The sequence below is a fragment of the Nothoprocta perdicaria genome, unplaced genomic scaffold (assembly GCF_003342845.1).
Source record: "Nothoprocta perdicaria isolate Ctin4 unplaced genomic scaffold, notPer1 scaffold_100, whole genome shotgun sequence".
Classification (NCBI taxonomy): domain Eukaryota; kingdom Metazoa; phylum Chordata; class Aves; order Tinamiformes; family Tinamidae; genus Nothoprocta; species Nothoprocta perdicaria.
The window spans coordinates 199,454-221,279 of NW_020454095.1; the positions used below are offsets into that span (position 1 = coordinate 199,454).

Here is a 21,826-nt window from a genome sequence, read left to right on the forward strand (position 1 = left end):
TTTCCACACTGCATTTTGGCTGAGTTTTTCAGGAATGCTTTGGCCCAAAGTGGCTAGCAGCATTAGAGAAGGCGGCCAACAAATGGTCTAGTGGAGTAGGCAGAGGGAAGATGGGTGTGGGATCAGGTACTTAGAGGCTGCAGTCATGCACGTGAAGGCCAAAGAAGGCACTGTGGGCATTGTGACCCCTGGCGTTCACACTCTGCAGGGATATCCTGTCAGGATGTGCTGTGGGTAGCCCCCCAGCTCAGTGCCAGGAAGGGTTGAGGGCAGGGAGGCAGGGGCGCTTATCCCAGGGGCATGGAGCAGTGCTTGCACTCACCGGGTTAGGTGCATGGCCAAGGGCGCTGCCTGGCTTGGTGGAGGCCAGGCCTCCCCTCGCAGGTGCCGGTGGGGATTCTCTGCGCTATTCCAGAAGCATATTCCCTGCCTTCCCTCCCCCAACCTTCCCCAGGAAGATGAGGCAAGGGTGTCTCTCCGCATCTCTTCACAGACATGGCATCAATGAAGTTGCTTCTAAGAGCAATGTTATCTTTGTAAAGGATTCTCTGATCCTCCTCCTTCACACATCCTTGCATGGTTATTAGCTCTGCCATATGTTTGGCTATRCTGATTTCCCAGGAAGGAAGGCAGTAACTTTTAGCCTAGCATTCCGAAAAGAGGGAGCTGTTGTTTTTGTCCACAGAGCATCATCATTGCTGGTGATAGGGCTGGGTAAAGCAATCCTATTCTCCATGGTTTCTTTATTGCAAATGTAAACAGTGATTCATGTGTCATTTAAGTTGCAAGCTTGGAGTTTAAGTGTCCCCTTGTGTATGTTTATCTGCACACTGACTATAGGAAGCTCACTGAGGGTGAACTCAAAGTTTCCTCTCCATTTACTCTGTTGCAGTAGCAGCGATGTTTTTCCTTCCACCAAAGTGGTAGGCTTTTGATCAGAAGATCTGAGAGTTGCAGGAGTTTGTGCTCCCCGCCAGGTCACTGCTAATAGCGGGTTGGTCCCAGAAAGCAGGCACCTCTTGATCCTTTCCCTGTAAGGCAGGAGGGCTCCATCCTGCAGCAGAGAACCAAAGCCTATGTAGAGTTCTGCCATACCTGCTCCATTGCCTCTGTGGAAATGCTGAGCAGGTTTCAGTCTATGTCACCCTCTAATTCCACAAAACACTTCATGTTCCTCTTCTCAGTTTCACTATAATGACAGTGGGCAGCAGGGGACAGGTGAAATGCCGCAGGGACCTCTTCGCCTGTTGCAAGAGCTTGTCCCCCTGGACTAGTGGTGGCAGTGGAGCTGTGTGCGCAGGCTAATAAGCAGCCCAAGAGAGCTAATAAACGGTGCAAGCCTTGCAGCAAGGAGTCTCTGCCTTATCTCCCAGACTTGTAGGATCAGTTTATTAAATGGAGAAAGGAAGGACCTTTGTGTTTGTTCATTAAATGAATCTCATTCCCTCTAGGAGTCCAGTGGGATCAAGCAAGTTTTACAGTGTTTTTAGCTTGCAAATCCCTGAGCCAATCTTGCCATTCAGTCTGTGCCCTGGCAGTGCTGTGGGAGCAGTGCTCAGGAGTAAATGCTTGGTGCTGCCATCCTTCCCGTGGAAAAGGGAAACAAATCCTTTCTGAGTGCTGTCGCTTTGAACCCCCATGTTCAGCTGCATGCTCACGGACGGGATATTCCCGGCCACAGACGTGCCCTAACACCCCTGTCAACCTCCCGCCTCATGACCTGCATGGGCAGGAGGGGAGGAGCAGCATGGTCTGTGACAAGCCATAGGGGTTGGTGGCATTGCTGGGGGAATGGCTCACAGTGCTTGCCTGTGGGCTTGCAGCTGGCTGCAGCCCCRCACCACAACTTGCCAGCGATGGCCCTGACCTCGCTGCTCATGCAAGCAGAGCTGCTGCTCTGGTGCAGGCACCTGCCTGCAGCCCAGGTTTGCAGGAGAGCGTCTTGCCRTTCTGCATAAGGTGCTGGTAGGGGGAAGCAAGCCTGCCCTCACACAGCAGGAGGACAATTTGCCCACGGGTCAGGCTGTCACTCTGTTTGCTGGCTTGATGCAAAAACAAAACAAAACAAAATTACTTAATGAAACTAAACATGAGTAAGAAAATGGGAGCTACAGTGCTACAATGTGGAAGCAGAGAGGTGAGCCTGCTTGCTTCGCTGTACAGCACGAGCTGCGTGGCAGGGGCTGCAGAGATGCCCAGGCACCTGGGGTGGCAGCCAGCTCTGTGTGCATGAGCAGTGCTGTGTGCAGCAACAGGAGCAGGGGGCTCAAGCACGACCTGCTCCAAGCAGCGCTGGGTCCTGGACACAGTGTCTTATTGTGCATTCACTCTCTGCTCCTCAACCACTCCTCACGTTTTCTGCATAGAGGAAACTGTGGTCAGAGGTTGGCTTGTTCCTCCCAGCTGCTTTCAAAAGCGGAGTGGCTGCTGCTATCACTGCACTGTGACCASAGTCACAAGCTTTCTGCTACTCCTCCAGGAGAGGACCCACATASGGCTTTTTCCCATGGGGCTGCTACAGTGCCTGGGAGCTGCTCTTCTCCTCCTCCTGGGTGAGTGCCCCSTAGCGCGGAAGGGCGGGTGAGGGGGCAGCCTGGAGCTGCTCTGGCTCCRAGGTGCACGTCAAGCATCTCCTTCTCCTTTCATCACTGCGATTTTGTGCAGTGAGAGCCTGGTCTCCAGCTGGGGTTTGATGAGGGGACATGCATGGTTGTGTGACTGCCAACTGCCCTGGCAAAGGCGCAAAAGGGGTCCTTTACCCCTTCCTGTGGGACGGAGCCCCTGAGGTTTCTTAATCTATGCCACCAGCCTGGGCATTCCCTGGTTTGGTCTCTGCTATTGATTTTTGGCTCAGTGCATGTGTGCCCATGGGCGGTTTTGCTCCATGTGTATTTTGGGAAGCAGCACAAAGCTGAGCCATCTCTCCTGTGCCCAGCCTGCCAGTTCCCTTTGCTGTCTAATGTGCCCTTACCCAGCGCTGGAGTGCTTGGCTTTGGCAATGCATCCCTGTCTCAGGCTCTGGCACCCACTCCCTTCCCATCCTGGCCTGCGCAGGCTCCAAGCTCTGCGCTCTCTTCATCTTTCCAAGCTACAAGGCCCTTCCACTGAGCTCCCCCTGAGYAGTTCGTGGGATGATGCCATGATCAAGCTTGAAGGCCCTGAAGCTGTGATGCTCTGGCCTCTGTTGTGTGCCCTGCTGCACTGGGATATAACAAAATTTGGAACCTTTTTGTTACATGATTAGTCCTTTTAACTGTACTGAGTGCCAAAGTCCCTGAAGCTTCGTGCTTCAGAAGAATAACCCTGCAGACCAAGTCTTTGTGGGTTACCTCACAGTCCCATGCACTCCCAGGCCTGTTGCTGTTCTGAGTGTACACCTCTAAAATACTGTATATTCCTGCATAGAGTAAAATCATTATAGTTGAAAAAGACTTTCAATATCAAGTCCAACCATATCCATGCACACCCGCCTGTGATGACCGTTTGCTGACAGGTTTGAGCAGTGGCCAGCGGGTGGTGACCATTCAAAAGGGGCTGCTTTACCGAGTGAGAGGCTCCCACGTCACGCTGTGGTGCCGGGTGAGCGGCTACCAGGGCCCGGCGGAGCAGAACTTCCAGTGGTCCATCTACCTGCCGTCGGCRCCCGAGCGCGAGGTGCAGATCGTGAGCACGGCCGACCCCTCCTTCCCCTACGCCATCTACACGCAGCGCGTGCGCAGCCGGGAGATCTACGTGGAGCGGCTGCAGGGCGACGCGGCCCAGCTGCACATCACCGAGCTGCAGGAGCGCGACGCCGGCGAGTACGAGTGCCACACGCCCACCACCGACGAGAGGTACTTCGGGAGCTACAGCGCCAAGACCAACCTCTCGGGTAGGTCTCGGAGAAGTGGCTAGCTCCCCGCTGGAGCTGCTGGGCCCCAGTGACTTGGGCTGTGGGTTTTCCTTGCTGGCGCTCTCAAGGTGCGAAGTGCCCGGGGCAGACACGCTGTTCCACGTGCAGTGACAACAGAGCATGGGCATATAAGGCGTGTAGCAATACGGGTGAGTTTCCTGCCACCTCCTGCTTTATGCCACAGAAAGCACAGTTGGGGATGAGGGGTSACTGCTTCTCAGGCAGAAGGATGTCTGGTGGAAAGCGTGAATAAAAAGGATGGGAGGCACAAATTTTCTTTCTCCTGCTGCAGGATTGCTGGCCTATACACGAGGGTAGGGGGAAAGGAAGCCTGTGCTGCCCCAGGGCTTGACACTAACCTCAGCTCCCGATGCAGCTACAAAACTTCACAGCCAAGTACTTTCTTGCAGCCTAAAAGCTCCTACGATCCCATTAACTGATGGTGTCCTCTCAGGTCAGGGGTGTAGGACGTGACAGGAATAGCAGGAGGGAACAGAGCTAGCAAAGCACTTGCAGAGGAGATGCGGCTCAGTGTAGAAACAAAAGAARAAGTCCTGTTATAAGGTCTCCAGTCTGTATGGTACTACAGCAGTTTGAGGTCTAAATGCTTTGTATTCATCCCTATCTTCTCCTTTATCCTTTAGTATTGCACCAGCCTGCACTGAGGGGCAGAAAGGGGCTGGATGTTAATCTCTTCRGGGTTGCTTAATACAGCCCATAGCATGACTGAAGAAAGCACTACAGAGAGATTCGCTGTGCTTTCTTTCGGGCTCAGATTTTAAGCACTTCACACTTTGGCATAATCTGATCGAGGCCTCGTCAATCGTCTGTGAAGGATATTTCTGGAACATTGTCAGATCCCTGGGGGCTTGGCACTGGTTCCGCAGTGAGCAGCATTCTCTGGGTTTCTCTCCCTTTGCTCAGTGATTGAAGACACCCTCTCGGCCTCCATGGAGTCCCAGGCTCTGACTCGTACTGAAGGGGACTCAGTGGAGCTCACCTGCGAGGTATCCAAGTCCACCACCCAGCACACGCATCTCTCTGTTGGCTGGTACCATCTTCAGGGAGAGGGAGACAGCCATGCTGAAGAGATCCTTACTCTGTCCAAGGATTTTGTCTTGAGGCCAGGGGCCTCTTACACGCAGAGGTTTCTGATGGGTGACGTGCGGCTGGACAAAGTTGGGAATACCACGTACAAGCTCTCCATCAGGGCAGTGAAGCCATCTGATCAAGGCCAGCTATACTGCGAGGCAGCTGAGTGGATTGAGGATCCCGATAAGACATGGAAGGATATCTCCCGGAAGCAAACAGAGAAGACGTCGCTGACAGTCACGAGTCTAGGTAAGGCCCCTGCAGACTCCCACTTCAGCTACAATTCACTTGTGCACTGAAGCTAATGTAACGGCATCATTCAGTGCCCTTGAGCAGTCACTAGACTGTGTCGTGAGTGCCTCTCTGCTCCAACATACTTGAACTAAAGCCAGTCAGCTGAAACTCTAAGGCAAACAGCATCTGAGCATCGGAGAAAACAAATTGTTCTTTTTCTCCTCTTGGAGCAAGCCTGTTTCCCATGGGTTGGAGGATTTGCAGTTCCTGAGGCRTATGCAGGAGTCAGGGGTCTCCTGGCAGCACTAGCTCAGAGTATCCAGCACCCTGGCTTCAGGGCAGAGCAATGCTCTGATGACTGTAAAGGCATGCATTGTTTTTGTTCTTTTCACCACAGTGTCTTTGGGGCTGAGCCAGTTAATACAACACATTTTTTTTTTCTCTCCTCATGAGGTAGGGCTTTGAGAGCTTGCAAGCCCAGAGCTCAAAGGGTGAGTGGGCTGTGCTGCAGCTCAGCCTCTGATGGGGATGGCTCTTCCAGTCTCAGGGAGCTGTTGTCCTCCAGATAGATAGCAACCACACAGCAGCCCAGCGGCAGGCACAGGTTACCCTGGGGGCTGCATTTAGCACCTGCCTCTGCTTCTGCCTCATRGGATTACTGATGGTATCAGCAGGGTTACCTGTCTCCACCACAGCCCTGCACTCGTGTTGGCAGTAGACATCGGCCAACACGGGCAGACCCYGCAGTGTGGCTTCAGCTGCAGCTACCAGGCATTGAGGGGGCAAACTGGGTAGATGTTGCAGCAGACCAAGGTGTGGAATGCACAGTGGTTGCTACTYCTTGCTTAAGAGGCTTGCACAGTTCAGCTCCTCTCAGGCCAGCTAGCACTGACATTTTTGATGCTGACAGCAGTCATGTAGCATGGCAAACTTAAGCCGAGGTGTTAGCAGAGAGAACAGAGTGTGCCTGCAGCAAGCCGGCTCCTTGGCGATGTTCAGTTCAAGTATGCGGAAGAGCGTGTTGTTAGACTGCCTTGGGGTCTCACTGTCCCCAAGACTGAAGTGCACTGCAGTCAGCTGCCCACTGTGTGAGCCAGGAGCTCTGAGGGGCAAGTGGGTGTGCTGACTGGGTGTTGCACAGCTCTGTAGTGCTGCTGGAGGTGGCTTGTCCATCCAAGTTGTCACAAGCCCGTTGGGCTYCAGAGCAACTGGAGTTGCCACTTATTAGACTGTTCCTTCGTCTCCTACTTTTCTGTATGTGGCTGTGATGGGACTGTGGGTCAGACTGTGCTTCAAAGTGAGTGGACCAAATTTCTAGCCTATGTTCTAGGAAAATGTAAAATTAATATTTAGATTTGTTACTATGGGTGTAGTAAAAGAAAGAAAGAAAAGCCTGAAAATCAGTCTCTTGCCACTGTCCCTATCCTCCCTGACTCCACTCTGTAGTTCCAGAYATCATCTTTTCCATCTGTTTTGGTCTTCCCAGCATCCTTCTGTGGCTCCTGCCTTCTACAAATATGACATCAATTTGCTTGGGCTGTTGGGAAACTCTCTTTCTCATTTGCTTTGAGAATTTTACAACTTGCATGTTTGCCCCCCACTCCTCTAAATGCCCTGCCTGCCTTCCCTCCTGCTGCAAGCCCTTTGCTTGCTGTGGTTCTTCACCATGGGCTTCCTCCAGCTGCATGTGGTTAGCTGTTCTTGGAGGAAGGGAAAATCTGTCTTTCCCACCAAAGTTTCACATTGCCTGGTATGCAGCATGCAAGACAAAGCCTCTGTCTAATGAAAGCCCTTTAACAGAATATACAGTGCTGTGCACTAAAATGAGCAAGACCTCTCCTAGGGACTTGGAGGCTGACAAGAGTGTTGCCCTTATGGGTACYGGCGCTGCGTGGAGAATGAAGGGCTTCTCACAAACCGCACAGCAGGAAGGCAGCAGAGCAGAAGAGGCTTTGGAGGCTGCAGTGTGGTGAGCTCAGGGCAGGGGCTCAGCTCCCCATGAGGCCTGGAGGGCAGCAGAGCAGGAAAAGCAGGAGAGAAACTCTTTAGTTAATCACACATTTGGGAACAAAGAGGTGAGTGAAGAGGGTGCTGGGGCAGCATCCTCGGCGAGCTGGTCTGTGCAYGGAGGCAAGTAGGGCAGTGGAGGAAGGAGCCTGCAGAGCAAAAGCAGTGAAAGCAGCAGGTGTCACATGCAAGGACACTGAGTCAGGGCAGGAAAACAAAGAAACAGATCAGCAAGGAGTTGGTGGGGATGGCTCAAAGCGGGCAAGATACGGGAGTGAGCTGTCTCCCCCTCTAAGAGCCTGATCCCTGAAAGCTGGATGGCTTCACAAGTTTTATTCCCCTTGTTATGCACAGTTCAGAGCAATGGCTTTCTATTCCTGCTGCTCTCCAGCAAGCATTTGTTGTCAGTGTACTCTCCTGCACTCGCTTGTTGGTGGTATTATGTGGCTTATACATGTGCCACATATTCATTAGAAACACAGAAACTCTATGAAAGTTTAGCATTTGCACTGCAGTAGCTATCAAGGCTGCAATGACTATAAAAAGGAAACCAGGTGGTTGTGTTAGACCAGCTGATACTGCTGGATGAGGCGTAGGGACTGGCTTCAGGCACCTAAGGGCAGCAGGCTGGCCCCACAGCTGAATAGGAGAGCTGGGACCTTGGGGCCCWGTCACAGTAAAACCAGGCTGCTACTCAGTCATGTGCACCAACGGTTTCTRTAAACTCTCCAGCAAATATTTGGGAATGCCACACATATCTGCAGCGACTGGGATTCCTGTTCATGAATTGTTTATGAACCAATGTTTAAATTAACAGGATAATTTGTTTTCAATAAATTATTCGAGTCCTCCTAGCAGCAGTCTGCGGGCTGTTCTGTTTTACCTTGAAACCATAACAAAGAGCCTTGTCCCTCCTGCTAGACATGGGAAGTACACCAGCAACCCAAGGAGGAGATAAATCATCATGATGCAGGGTGCGTGATACAGGCTGCCTAGTGAGCTCTAGCTTCTGCTTTTGCACAGCATCATAAGGCTGTGGGAACTCCGTGCAGGATTTCAGAGTGTCCTAGCAGGTCTTTGCCTTCTGCCATACATCAGCTCTGAGACTTACTGAAGGACCCTCAGCTGGGCCCCAAGAGCAAGCAGGGGGTCAAGGCTGTGAATACTCTGCAGGGGAGGTGGATCCAGAGTTAGATATTAGAGGTATTAGATGTCTCTAGGTATTAAAGGACCCAGAGACCCATATTTCAGGTGCAGCTGACTGCTCAAAAAGGTCAACAAGGATAACTTTATGCTCCCCCGTTGCTATCCTCTTCGGTAGGCATCTGCACTTGGTAGCTAGTAGGAACAGAATGCAGGCTGTGTGACCTTCACCTCTTCTTACCACCTTCTATAGCTCTTGAAATTTCTGCTTGTCTGGACTAATGGACTAATCGAAAACTTGTCAAWTTTTTTACCTATCCAAGAGTAGCCAGTCACATCTGTGGTTTGGGAGAAACAGCTTTCCCAGATCCAGACGAAGAACTTGAATGCAAGTGCGTGCCACTTCCCATCATGGAGAGCTGAATGAAAATGACCACTGAGTTACAAAGACCCTTGGTAGTCCCTTCTGGTTTAAGGGATATTTTCTAAGTGAAGCAGAACAGCTCCAGGCGCCAAGGCAGGGAGCTGTGTCTGACACCTCTGCATCAGGGCAGACCTTGGTTTGGATGCCAGAGCTGAGCCAGGATATCTGTAGCTCAGTGCCATCCCAGTGGCTGAGCTGTTAGCTGTCCTGACAGGGCTGAGCCTTGGTTTCATGGCTGCACTGGTGCTTCATTCTCTTGTGACCAGCAGCTAGATCCTGGAGCTGACTAACTTCTCTCAGTGATGAAAACYTCCCAGTTAGATCCCTTTTCTAATGGAAGAAAATGAGCAGAAAACTTCCTGTCATCTCTCTCTCTGTGCCCTCTGGAGCTGTCAGGTGAAAGGAAATCTGAGGGTCACCAACACCCACCTGGTTCTTGTTTGCTCACAGGTAAAGATCTCCATGTGACCATTGCTGCTGCTGAAAGCTCCCTCTCCGAAGGCGACAACTTGCAGCTTAATTGCTGCGTGGGGGCCCAGAACAACCGTGACAGACTGTTCCAGGTGTTTTGGCTCCTCAACAGCACTGAAGTGGCCATGGTTGGCCCAAGTGGAGTGCTGAACTGGAAGGAGGAATATGAGGAGAGAGCAAAGCAGGGGCAGCTTCAAGCTTTCAAGCAAAGTGATTCAGTTTATGTCCTCATCATACATGAGGTGGGGCTGCTGGACAAAGGTATGTACAGCTGTTCAGTTTCAGAGCTGGAGAAGGCTCCTGGAGACTTTCAGAGCATCCAAACAAAATCGTCATCTGGCCTCCAAGTCAATGTGAAGTCAATAGGTTAGTAAATCTATTTGGCTGCTCTGCTAGATGAAATCCACGGTGATCATGAGATCTGGCCTCATTTTGACAGGGACCTGTCCATAATGCAACTGCTGTTTGCAGTAAAGGGTAAATGATACCATAATTTTTAACACGTAAAACTGAAAAAAAAATCTGGTAAACATTAGCATGGCAGGTGCAGCAACTCTTAACAGAGTGTAAACCTCTAATTCAGTCTCTATGCTACAAGTTTTGGGGCAAATTGGTTGAATTCCGTGGAAACTGGGTCCTCCTGTGTCTTTGGCATGAAAAACTGAGAGCAGTCCCTGCTGCTTCTCTTGAACATCACAGGATAAGTCAGGATAACAGATTCCGCTAAGAAAAGGGGAATCATTGTCATTACCATCAGGGTGGTCTCTATTTTTTGGGGGGGTGACTTATGAGAGACCACTCTCACAAAGCTTCTGAGATATTTCTTAGTTTCCTTGTTGTAGCTCAACTATGATGATTTTGATGTGGCAGGTGGTGGGAAAAGCAAAATCTGCCTGGTGGGACTCCGTTTTAAAACCTTCCTTTATGTATAAACCTTCCAGGAAAGCCATTAAAAAGAAAAGCTCTCAAAGGTTATAAGAAAAGGTTGAAATTTTCAGACAATTCCTTTCAGTTTCAGTGCGAAGTTTTATATAGTCTCTCTGTTTAATGTAACAATAGCTCTGGCTTTCTCTGATGACAAAAAAAAAGTCCTCTCCAACAAAGTACTTGTTGTTTGCAGAAAGCCGAATGCACCTGTCYATGACCACCAGCACGGCACAGATAGTAGCAGGAGATGCCTTGATCTTCCTTTGTGAGGTACAGGGAACCACCAACCCTCTGTCTGTACGGTGGTGGCATCTGCAGCAACATCAGGGTCCACCAGCTCTTTTGGCTGCCATGGAGCGGGATGGCTCGCTAACCCTGGGAAGTGCCTACGAGGACCGTGGTGCACAGGGGAGCATCAGGCTGAAGAAAACAGGCTCCAGCACTTTCACCCTAGTGATCTCAAACACGTCAGCCCCAAGTGATAGTGGGTCCTACAGGTGCGAAGTGGTGGAGTGGTCCCGAGGCAAAAGCTGGACCCAGACAGAGGAAACCACAGTGACTGTCAGCCCTCTGGGTAAGTTGGGCCACCAGTTTTTGGGAGGTCTTCAAGTTGGATGCATATGTGAGGAGAGGCAAAGTAATATGGTGATGGGAACCCAAGCTTAGGAACAAAGTCTGCATGCTGAGCTTTGTTGCTGTTGTGAGGTGACCTGAGGCCAGTCGTTTGCCACTGGAGTGCCTCATTTCTTCAACTGTAACAAGGGATCTGAGTCCTTCACAGGATGTTTCAGAGAGAGAAATAATAGGTAACTACTAAACTGCCTGAAGATCCAGAAGGCAATGATTTGCTTAASAGTTCATTCTTAACTGATCCTTTAATTTCAAATGCCGATATCTGTTCTATCAGCATAATTGCTTATGGTAATTAAGATCAGCAAAAGCACTTGCTGATTGTGGCCTCTGTCAGTGATACACCCTTGGCTTTCGTACTCAATTGCTTCTCCTGCATCCTTTCTGAGCACTGATCTTCTAACTTCCTAGGCATGTAGAGCCCATGTCTTTTTCCTTTTTGATTGGTGGAATGGATGCACTCTATGATGAGTGCCTAGATCACTGGGTGGGCCACAATAGTTCTGCTTGCTCAAAAAGTGAAAACATTAAACAAACAGCACAACAAAACAGGGAGAGGGAAGAGGTGAGTGACAGGCAGCACCAAGTGCACATATTCAAAATGGCACATTAGTGCTTCAGGAGAAATACAAGGCAATTCGCATGGCACCTTGGTGCCATGAGGTGTGGCTTGGAAGACTGCTGTAGCAACATAAGTCTGGAAAGCAGAGTGCCCAGAGCTGCCTGGGTACCTGGGGTGAAGGAGCAGGGCATGGGGCAGCACAGTGCTAGGTAGTGTTGCTAAAGCTGTGTGAGTGGAGAAGAGGCGATAGCAGGATGAAGGTGGCAGTGAGAGAAGCATTGGCAGAACACAGTGCAAGTAGGATTGGGGTCTAGCTGGAAATCAGACTAATACTATTTACAAATGCAATATAAGGCAGAGCACTGCTTGTTGACAGGTYGGGGGAGGTGATCCTCCCCGTTTACTCAGCCCTGGTGAGGCCACATCTGGAGACTATGTYCAGTTCTGRACTCCCCAGTACAAAAGGGATGTGGAGATGCTAGAGAGAGTCCAGAGCAGGGCTACAAGGCTCATAGAGAGTCTAGCAGGCTACAAAGAGTGCCCAGCAGACCAGGAGGATGATCAGGGGCCTGGAACATCTGCCCTATGAGCAAAGGCTGAGRGAGCTGGGCCTGTTCAGCCTGGAGAAGAGGAGGCTGAGGGGGGACCKGATCAGYGTGTATAAATACCTCARGGGAGGCAGTGAGGAGGAGGGGSCGGCCTCTTTTCAGTGGTGGCCAGCGACAGGACTAGAGGAAATGGCCACAAGCTGAGGCACCRAAAGTTCCACAGAAACTTAAGGAAATTTTTCTTGACTGTGAGGGTGACAGAGCMCTGGCACAGGCTGCCCAGRGAGGTTGTGGAGTCTCCTTCTCTGGAGATATTCAAGACCTGCTTGAAGGCAGCCCTGTGCCCCGTGCTCTAGGTGACCCTGCATGTGCAGGGGGATTGGGCTAGATGATCTCTAAAGCTCCCTTCCAACCTTAACAATTCTACGATTCTCTGATTCTGTGACATTGAGATTCACTGACACAGTAGGGGAAAAGTCTGCTTTGGGTTGGCAATGTGCACACAGGTGATGGGCAAGCCATAGGAATGGGCTTTGTATCAAGCTTTTCTCCATGGTAAAGCTAATCACCTGTCAGCATCAACAGCACTCATGGAAAACAAGGCAAAGCCCGATGGCAGACGGGAGCTTCTGAGGTGGCTGATGCAGCAGGAGAAGGTACCATATGGGCAGGGGGACAGCGAGGTAGTGTAGCAATGCAGTTACTGGATGGTCTYTGGGAGTGCAGCACCAGTGACTCTTTTCCTCTTGAGCAGATCTTGGTTTGAGCGCCATGCTGATAAGCCGAACTGCCAGCGTCAAGTACACTCAGAGTTTTGAACTCTTCTGCCAGCTGAGTGCCAGCTATGCCCTTGAGGAGATGCCGGTGTCCGTGACATGGCAGTTCCACCCAAAACAACCCACRGAGGACTACCAGGAGCTGGTCAGAGTCCTTCCTGATGGCATGGTGGCATGGGGGACGGCCCAGCCACACTTCCTGAAGAAAACCCAGTTGACCAAGGCTGCCTCTTCCTCCAAGCTGCTCATCCATGGCGCCACGGCAGATGATGAGGGCACCTACAGGTGTGAGGTGGGGATCTGGAGGAGAAGCTCCCCACCACGAGGACAGCCGGCTGCTGTCGTGAAATCCAACGCTGTGGGGATAAAAGTCAGTCTGCCAGGTAAAGTGGCACTATGTGTGTTTCCTCAGCAGTGGTGCAACTTGTCCAAATCTATAGAAAATAACAAGGGCCTAGAGGGAGCGCTGAGGGCTGGGATGCCCCCATGAGGGTCATCTCCAAGTGCTCCTCCTGCTGCCTCAGCACCCACAACTCTTAACAGTACTCTTGGAGGCAAGTCTGGGATTGGTGAGTGGTGAGGCTTGTTTGCAAATCACCATATATGGATCAACCTTGCTGCTAGGCTTTTACATTGCATCTCTGGGAGAAGGAAGTTCCCCTGAAGGCTAACCTTTTCCTTGGCTGTGGGCCTAAGCCCAGCTGATGACCCAGGAGGAGTAGATGATCCTGAAAGGTCCCTTACAACCTTAATCATTCTGCAGTGAGAGAGGCCTGCTATGGCAGTGATCTTCCAGAGAGCCAGGGGACAACTTYGCTTCTCCAGAGTGGGTAACGGGAGGACAGTTTCCTCCGCTCCTTCCCCCAAGCTTTCCCACATATATTAAGGTGTTGGACTGCTCTTCCCAGCCAGGCCCATCGGCAGAGGCGCACAGCCTGTGGGGAGTACCCGCACCTCTCTCCAGGGCTGGGAGCTGRGTCCAACCTGCAGCTGGGTATTCCCCCTGCCTGGAGGTATTGCCCCTGGGGAAGGGCTGCGCTGCACAGCAAGGAGCTGCACGCACAGTTGCCCTTTTAAGGCCRTGATTAAAGGCAGGGACTGTTGCTGCCAGTATCTTGCAGGGAGCCACAGGCTCATTCCTCTTGCTGAAGAGGATGTCGTAAATAAACCAAATTCCTTGAGCTGACTCTTTCACTTGTGCGTGTGCTCCAGCCGCCCCGGGAAGCAGAGCAGTGGCAGTTTGCCCTGCATGTGACAAGAGCTGCTGGAGGGGTTAAAGGAACGGCCCAGGCCAAAACCTCTGAGCCTATGGAAGCAAGCACAAAAATTGGGGATTTTTTTCCCCCCTCTTATCTGTTTCGTCAGTGAAGGAAATTTCTTTTCTTTTGTTTCTTCTTCTGCTGTTTTYCCCCCCTCGTTTCTTGCATTAAGTGCTTCTTTCTCTAATCTTTGACTTTTAGAGATCACAACCCAATGAGCTGAAATTACTCACTTTCCTTGTTTTTTTGGCTGAAGGGTTTGCTGTAGCATGACCTTATGTTTCCTTCACCGTTCAGGCTTGTTTCCATGGCGCTGTCCTTCCTGCTCTGTGGCTCTTCTTCTCCGTGCCCCTGTGGAGCTGGGTACTGAGGMACCCTGCTTTACACCTGAGTTACAGCCAGCTGGTGTGAGGGAAGCAGCTATGCAAGAGGGAGGCTGGGGTGACAATGAACAGCAGATCGGGCACATGTTTGTAATGTAAATAGCATTAAGAAAAGCAACATAATTGTAGATTGTCTGTGGAGAACAAGGCAGTAGCAGTAGAGCAGGAAGATATTAGGACATTCGGCTCCAAATATATTGCAGCCATTTACTGGATATTGCAAGGGTGTAAAGACACTGTCAACTGGGAAGGAATCATGTAACAGGAGGATAACTGCTAGCTGTAAGTACTATTACTGTAAGAAAGGCAGCATAAGCCAGTGAAGGATATTTAGTAAGACACAGCATAAGTCTGTGGAAAAAGCCCCATCCCAGCTGCAATGGAATGAGGCTAAAGTATAGAAAATCAAACTGCAAATTATGAAAAACACCATTTAGTTTCCTGGCATGTAAAATCGCATGGCTGAAGCCCACAGAGATACTCAAGTTCTTGACTTTTGCTTAGGCGCTTAATTTCTTCATTGTTGGCAGGTGCTCTAGGCATTGAAATACCCTTGTGGATCTGGCCTAGAGCTTCAAATGGGAGGGACATGCATGAAAGCGGGAGAAGGGGCACAAATCCTTCCCATCTCCAACTGTTCAAATAATTCAGCATCCGACCCTTGGTGGGCTGATAATTAGTGCCCTGGGCAAGCAGACAGAGGCCTAGCCGTAATRCACTTTCTGCCCTGTCCCAGAGGTGATGCTCCTACCAGGCTGCCCATGCCGGGTTCCCTCTGGATCAATCTGCCGGAGGCATCGTGTGAGCTGCTCCCTGCACGCCAGCCGTCTGCGCACGGGTTGCTGGAAGCTACCGCGTCCTCTCGCTCATGGAAAGCATGTTGTCAGCAGGCACCGTTCAAAGCTAGGCAGGCGACGAGAGATTCAGCTTAGTTAATTAAATTGAAATTGAAAGAGAAAACAAGCGCATCTTTATATGCCAGAGGGAAAGGGAGGCAGCTGCTCTGCCCTTTTCGGTGATTGATCTTTAGCAGCAGTGATATGAGTGACAGGAGACTTTGAGCTGAAAGAAAGGGGCTTTGTAGCGAATGCTCTGCTTCCTCTTGAGGTGATCTTTTCAGGGAATGTAATAGCATTTTTTTTTCTCATCAAAATTGAGTGCTTTTAACAGCACCTCCTGCCTCCTCTCTGAGATATAGTAGTTTCTGTTTCTCTGGAGTATTTTTCGCTCCAGTGGATGTCAGGCTGGATCCTTCTCCCTAGAGGTCCCTCCCCAGGTGATTTGCTCTCTCATCTGCTGGCACCCTGTCTGGGAATTGGAGACAGAGTCATATATACCCATCTTGGGTCCCAGCAGCACTTCAGGGGGGACTTCACTTGAAGGACGATGCACTTACTCTAGCCTGGCCAAACAGCTGTGGTTTTTTTCTAGGCCTGTCCAGAGTTCAAGTCAAGCTTAGGTGACAGCTGTTGCCTTAGCCCTTGTTAGGGGCTTGTTAGGTTAAAATGATCTAGTGAGCTAAGCTATCTCTTCAATCATTCAGGTCTGGGTTTTTTGTTTGTTTGTTTTTGTTTTTTTTTTTAATCTTCGCTAGGACCTGTCTGGTGGCCTTGAAAATAGGAGCAATGTCCCCACTTGGGACAAGGCAGCTTAATATTCCTGTTGTATGTAGCAGCTAAAGTTAAGAACCAAATTCATTATTTTTTTTTTAATATGATCGGTTCACCTGTCTCACTTGGCAGATTTATGCTTCTTTACAGCTGGCTCTGGACTTGGGTGCACTTTTAAGTACTGAAATTGGAAGACATCAATTTGTGTCTAGTCCCTAGGCATGCTTAAGCCTGCTTAGTTTGGAGGTGTGTGCATGCCTGAGTTTGGGCAGCTTTCTAATAGAGTGGCTCCCTTCCTGTCTCTTCTGCTTCTTGCCCTTACCCACTCATGGAGAGCAGTGTAACTTGCACTGTGAAATGCAGGACAGCTTTGTGGATTCCTTGGGAAGAGCAGGCACCTTATGACTGTCAGTGCCCAAGTTCTCCCCTTTGCAGCAGTGAACAGATGCAGGAACGTGCAAGTAGGGCTGTGTAGGAGACTGTTTACCCTTTGGTGAAAATATGACTGTTGATTGCATGCTGAGAGGATAGGAGGAAGGGCAGCAGTGTGCAATGAGAAAACTGTCTAGGTGGAAATGAATGAGGAGATGGTGCTGGCATACTTGAAAGGGAAGCAGAGCAATGCTTGGCAATGTAAAGAGCCATCAAAAGAGTTATTTTGTGTTGACAGATCTTAGGAGAGGCAACAATAGCCTCTGAAGTGGATTTCAGACTGTTTTGGACAGTTATCTCTGGGTACCTGTGACCCAGAGGTCCTAGAAAAAATATTTTCCTGTGATGATGGCTAGATGGGAGCTCCCTGGAGCATGGGCAGGAGTGCCACGGAAGTCCAGGGGAGAAGGGAGAGGCGATGAGGCTTGGGATGAACTATGAAAGATCACGCTGGAAAAGGAAATGCTTGAGAGATTCTCAGAAGAAAGAAGATGGGGGAAATGTGAGAACTTTCCTTTCTCACGGATCTGCTTCCCTCTTAGCCACTGTGAGAGGAGAGGCGGTGGCTATCGCCCATTCCACCCAATCTCCCCATGACCTGCCTGTCTCCCAGCAAGGAGCTATGGGGTTGAGCTAGCGAGTGTGTGGGTCAGGGCAGGAGGAGAGACTTTGTGCATGGTGAGGAAGTTTGTTCCCTTCAGTATGCATTTTATCCTACCATCAAACAACAGGTGAGATCTCATCCCAGACTCTACCGCAGTAGGCTTTCAGCTGCTGAGCAGATATACAAGGAAAATCCAGGAATGAAAATTCAGCCTATGGTCTGGTAAGACCTTGAAGAGGTCTTGTGCTGAGTAATTTCTGTATGCCCTTGTGTAGACACTTATGTATACTCCCTAGCTGCTGGCCACATCTGACAAAGATAGTGTCATAGGATGAAGGCAGGAAGAGGCCTCGGGGGAAAAYATGGACATTGAGAGGGTTTTCCAAGAGACTCATTTGCAGTCTTTATATTGCTTAAGAAGAAGCAGTAACACCAGCACAAGGTGATGTGCAAGTGGGAACTGTGCCCCACAAACAGGAAGCAGCAGTTGTGCTTGCAGCGGCTGCCACCGCACTGTTCCTGGGGAGAGCTGCTCAGTGCAAGGACTGGGAGTTTCCCTTTGAGCTATTTAGTGCTTAATTGAACTATTACCAGGTATAATCGCAAAGGACATCCAGAAACATGTTATATAGCTTCCAGTTAATAACCAGCAAACAGATGAGACAGTAACTGTTAGCAAAACCCACACAGACTCTTTAGTCTCCCTGAGATAAAAGACACTTATTGTTCACTGTCTCCAAAGCCGTGGGCTGGTTTTGTCACTTACATGTGAGCCTAGTGATAGACACAGCGGGAGACTGAGACATTCACTTCAGATACAGCCCTTGCCTCCAAGTTTCACTGGGGAGTCTGCCTTAATTTTCCCATCTATACCCTGGGATCTCTCAGGCTGTTTCCTCTATTCCTCTGCCTAGTAGCAGCCAGAGAATTTCAGTCAAAGCCCAAATGAAGGTGTGTGAATTTGTTCCTTCTCCTTTTCCCTCAGTTCTTCTGCTCCTGCTAATGGATGTTTGTGCCTTCTCTCCCTCTGTCCTCTTTTGGCAGGCCTCTCAGGCCAGTCATATCCTTTTTTTCCTGCTAGCATTCCTGTATTGGTAGTTACAGCTTTAATGATTATTTTATTTCTCCCTTTCAGAAAGCAAGCTTCAGGTTGCTACCAAAGAGAGCTCTGTGGAGGCAGCTGCCAGTGCTGATGCAGCCATTGAATGCAGAATCATGTTTACCCAGAAAAATGCTCTGCTGGCCATTACCTGGTACTTCCTACCACCTCCTCCAGCCCATACAACCCCTCTGCAAATTGTAAGGGTCAACTACAGCAACATACTGGAATATGGAGCTGAGTTTAGCTCTCTGACACAGAGGTCCAGGTTCCAGAGCCAGAGGGTTTCCAGTGATATCTTCAGGCTGCAGATTTTGTCCACCAACCATGCAGACCAAGGCAGCTATTACTGTGTGGTAGAGGAGTGGCTCTGGCTGGCAGACAGCTGGTACAAACTTGGAGAGAGGGAATCAGGAAGGACTGTGCTGGAATTTAAGCTCTCAGGTAAACAGGTGGTTCTCTCTTGCATAGGTGCACAAGAGGAGGTTGGCCTGGCCTCTTCTCCTAAGCTCCTGTGTGGATCTGGGATTTAGGGATTTTTTTACTCATGGCATTGCATCATGGAGGGAGGAGGTGCCAGTATCCCTCAAAGGGAAATAAGAGTATTAGGATAATTTACCACATCCACCCAAACCAATGAAGCTGGTATTTTTGCCTCCAGCAGCAGAAGATATATAATGCTTCATAACAGAGTGAACTGTGGCCTTCTCTTTTAAGCACATAGCACTTGATTGCTTGTGCAGTGCAGTGAATAGCCCTTTCCTGACACTCCTGAGCATCTTGAATCAAGATAATGTTATTTATCCTAGTGCATTTAGCCATTGAGAACAAGGCTGAATGTTCAGCTGCTTGCATCTTGGCTACACTACTGGGGTGCATGGTGAGTCTCCCTGACTCAGTGCTTCCAAGTAGCTACACTGTCAGCCTGACCTGACATACAGTTGCCAACCTTAAATAAACTGAATCAGAGTTCCAGTTTCTTAAACAGTTTTTGGTCTGAGGGAAGCCTTGTCACTTATCTGGAGGGGGAGGGGAACAAGTTTTACAACGGAAGGTGGTGAAAAGGGGCAAAGAGTGTCATAAATGCCACAGAGGGTATGTCTCACAGGGGCCTGTAAGTGTATTTCAGACAATCTTCCATCAGGCTATGGGTGGAAGAGGGAGCAGAGTATCTGTAGCAGCACTGCAACACTGACAGCTCTTCCTGCTTGCCTCCCTTCCCAGAGAACAAACTGGACGTGGAAAAGGCCAATGGCAGCATCTCTGTGAGGGAAGGTGCCGAGGCGACAGTGGCCTGCCTCATGCAGGGGGTGCAATCGCCCGCCTCGCGCGTCTCCGTCATCTGGTTCCACGAGGAGGAGCGCTCCGGCGCGAGGCCCCTGCTGCACCTGCACCGCGACGGCACGGTGGGGTACGCGCAGGAGGGCCRGGCGGGCAGGCTGCAGCTGCGGCGCCCTGCTGCCGGCGACTTCAGCCTGACCTTGCGACATGTGGAGGCTGGCGACACCGGCGTCTATTACTGCCAGGTGCAGGAGTGGCAGCAGGGCGGCAAGGGAGAGGCCTGGGCTCTGCGAGCGTCGGCGCTCTCGGGGTACACAAAGCTCACTACGCTGCCACCAGGTAATGCCTTGTTGTGCTGCAGGTGAGGGCAACCTTGGGTGGTGGTGGCACACGTGGGACGGGTCACGGCAGTGCTCTGCTCCAGGTGCCAGCTGCAACAGCAAGCGTGCAGCCGAGCCGGGCAAGATGAGAACAGGGCGCTTGGTGCGTGCATGGTGGAGGTGGCCGTAGAGACACTGGGAGTGCTGGCCGAGCAATGCAGAGGAGGCCACTGGCCTCTAAGAGACAACTCTYGTATCTGCAGCACATTGCTGGGTTGAATGCCCTTGGAAGGAAGGGAGAGGACTTTGTGGAGGACAGAGACCTCCTTGGTCTTGTTTCCTTTGCTTTCCTCTGGCTCCTCCCTGCTCTGGTAGAGCCTCTGGCAACAACCTTCTACCTTGGCCCACCATAGCTTTTGCCAGGAAGGACATGAAGGAAACACAACTTTTCACTATGGTGCCCGATCTGGAATAAATTAACATCTGGAAGGAATTAGCTGAGGAGCTCTGCTGTCTCTATTGGAATGCTCCAGCTGAAAGCCAACCTCATGCTCCGTCTGACCTTTCAAAACAAGAGCCTGAGGCAAATTACCTTGTTTCTCTCCCCCTTCTCCTCAGGCAGCCTTAGACATGGTGTCTGAATTGTTCAAAAATGGTGATATTTAAGAATGAGGAACAACTTATAAGGAACAAATACAAAACAAATTCTATCCTATAGAAAGAGAAGGAGGTGAAAAGAAAAATTAGCTTGAGTTTTCACTTGCTTTTTTTTTTTTTTTTTTTTTCTCTCCCAGAATCAACTGTTTTGTCCAGGATCTGCTCATCTCCACCACTGCTGTACTTCATCCTGTACTTACCTCTGGTTCTCATCCTTCTCCTGGCCATTGCTGGCTTCTACTACTACTTCAGGAAAGTCAGAAAGGATGATATCAGAGAAGACCAGCTGGTAGAATTGCAAAGGACTGAAGATGTGAAGCAAACTTAGCTGRCCTGTGCTGAACAATGTGACTTAAATGAGTGGAGCTGTAGTATCTAGAGGGGACTGAATGCTTGCAGTAGGGCTTTGTATTGTTTTTCAGTAGCTCTTGCAATGAATCCTTGAAATTGCACATTTACTCTTTGGAATGAAGCAGTTGGGACAGTCGAGAATTACTTAGCAAGCAGGATCCTCATAATGGGTGTTTCTGTCTGCTGGGTTAGACACCCACCCATCTGATGCCCTGTATGTGAGATCCTTGCCATATGGTTACTATATGCATCTCCCCACACTGTGAAAGGAAGGATTGTTGTTTTCTTATAGGAATAAGAGAATAATAGCTTCCTTTGAGCTAGGGCACATAGGTACCGACTTACTGCTTGTTTTGAGAGACTTGACAAAGTAGGAGCAGCCAGTAGACTAAAAACCAGTGGCAGAACTGGGAATTGACCGTTGTTGTCCYGCTTAAGGCATTGCACTTGCCTTTGTGCATCCCTTGGGGCCAGTGAWATTCCCAGATGCTGCTGTCTTCTAGTTCTGGAAGAGCTTTCTTTGAAAGAAAGTGAATCCTCATTACATACACGCCACAAAAAGATGTAGCCTGCACAAGTCTAGTTGGAGCTAAAGAAGCTCTGTGTCAGGAACATCACAGGTATCCAGCAAAGGGAAACCCTGTTAACCTAGCAAGGACTGTACATGCAGGTAGGCTGAATGTACATGTAGCCTAGGTCCAAGAAGGAAGCTGCAAACACAAACCCATCTTGGAGGCAGTAATACAGCTGGGTGAGAGCATGAAGTTTTCGCAGTTCTTTCCTTTGGTGTCACTGTTGCAGGGAAATATGGTGTCTAGCCCTGCATGACTTTTCCGTCTGTGGGTCAAGTGAGCTGTACAACTGGCACCTGCACTGTTTGTTCAGCTTCGAGGTTGTACCATATGATACATTGGCTCTTGGAAGGACAGCCTTTGTCTGTAAAGGCTTATGTGCATAAAGTAGTAGCTGAATAAAACTCATGTTGCAGAGCCCCTGCATTCTCTCAAGCTTGCGCTACAGTTCTACAGTATGGAAAGGGTATGAAAATCTCAAGGGCTCTCTCGTGCTTATAGAGGAGGTGCTACTTGTCTGTATGCTGGACAGGTAGAGAATCCCCACAGCCG

General features: G+C 50.0%; 1 protein-coding gene across 1 annotated transcript; it reads left to right on the top strand.

The window, feature by feature from the left end:
- The first annotated feature begins 2,506 nt into the window (after window positions 1-2,506).
- CD101 (CD101 molecule) lies at window positions 2,507-21,094 on the top strand. Its single transcript, XM_026040347.1, has 9 exons — window positions 2,507-2,550; window positions 3,483-3,871; window positions 4,817-5,233; window positions 9,243-9,629; window positions 10,384-10,764; window positions 12,685-13,089; window positions 18,130-18,537; window positions 19,318-19,713; window positions 20,489-21,094. Exons 1-9 carry the CDS (start codon window positions 2,507-2,509, stop codon window positions 20,677-20,679), a joined length of 3,018 nt encoding a protein of 1,005 aa, XP_025896132.1. The 3' UTR covers window positions 20,680-21,094.
- Window positions 21,095-21,826: the final 732 nt, after the last annotated feature.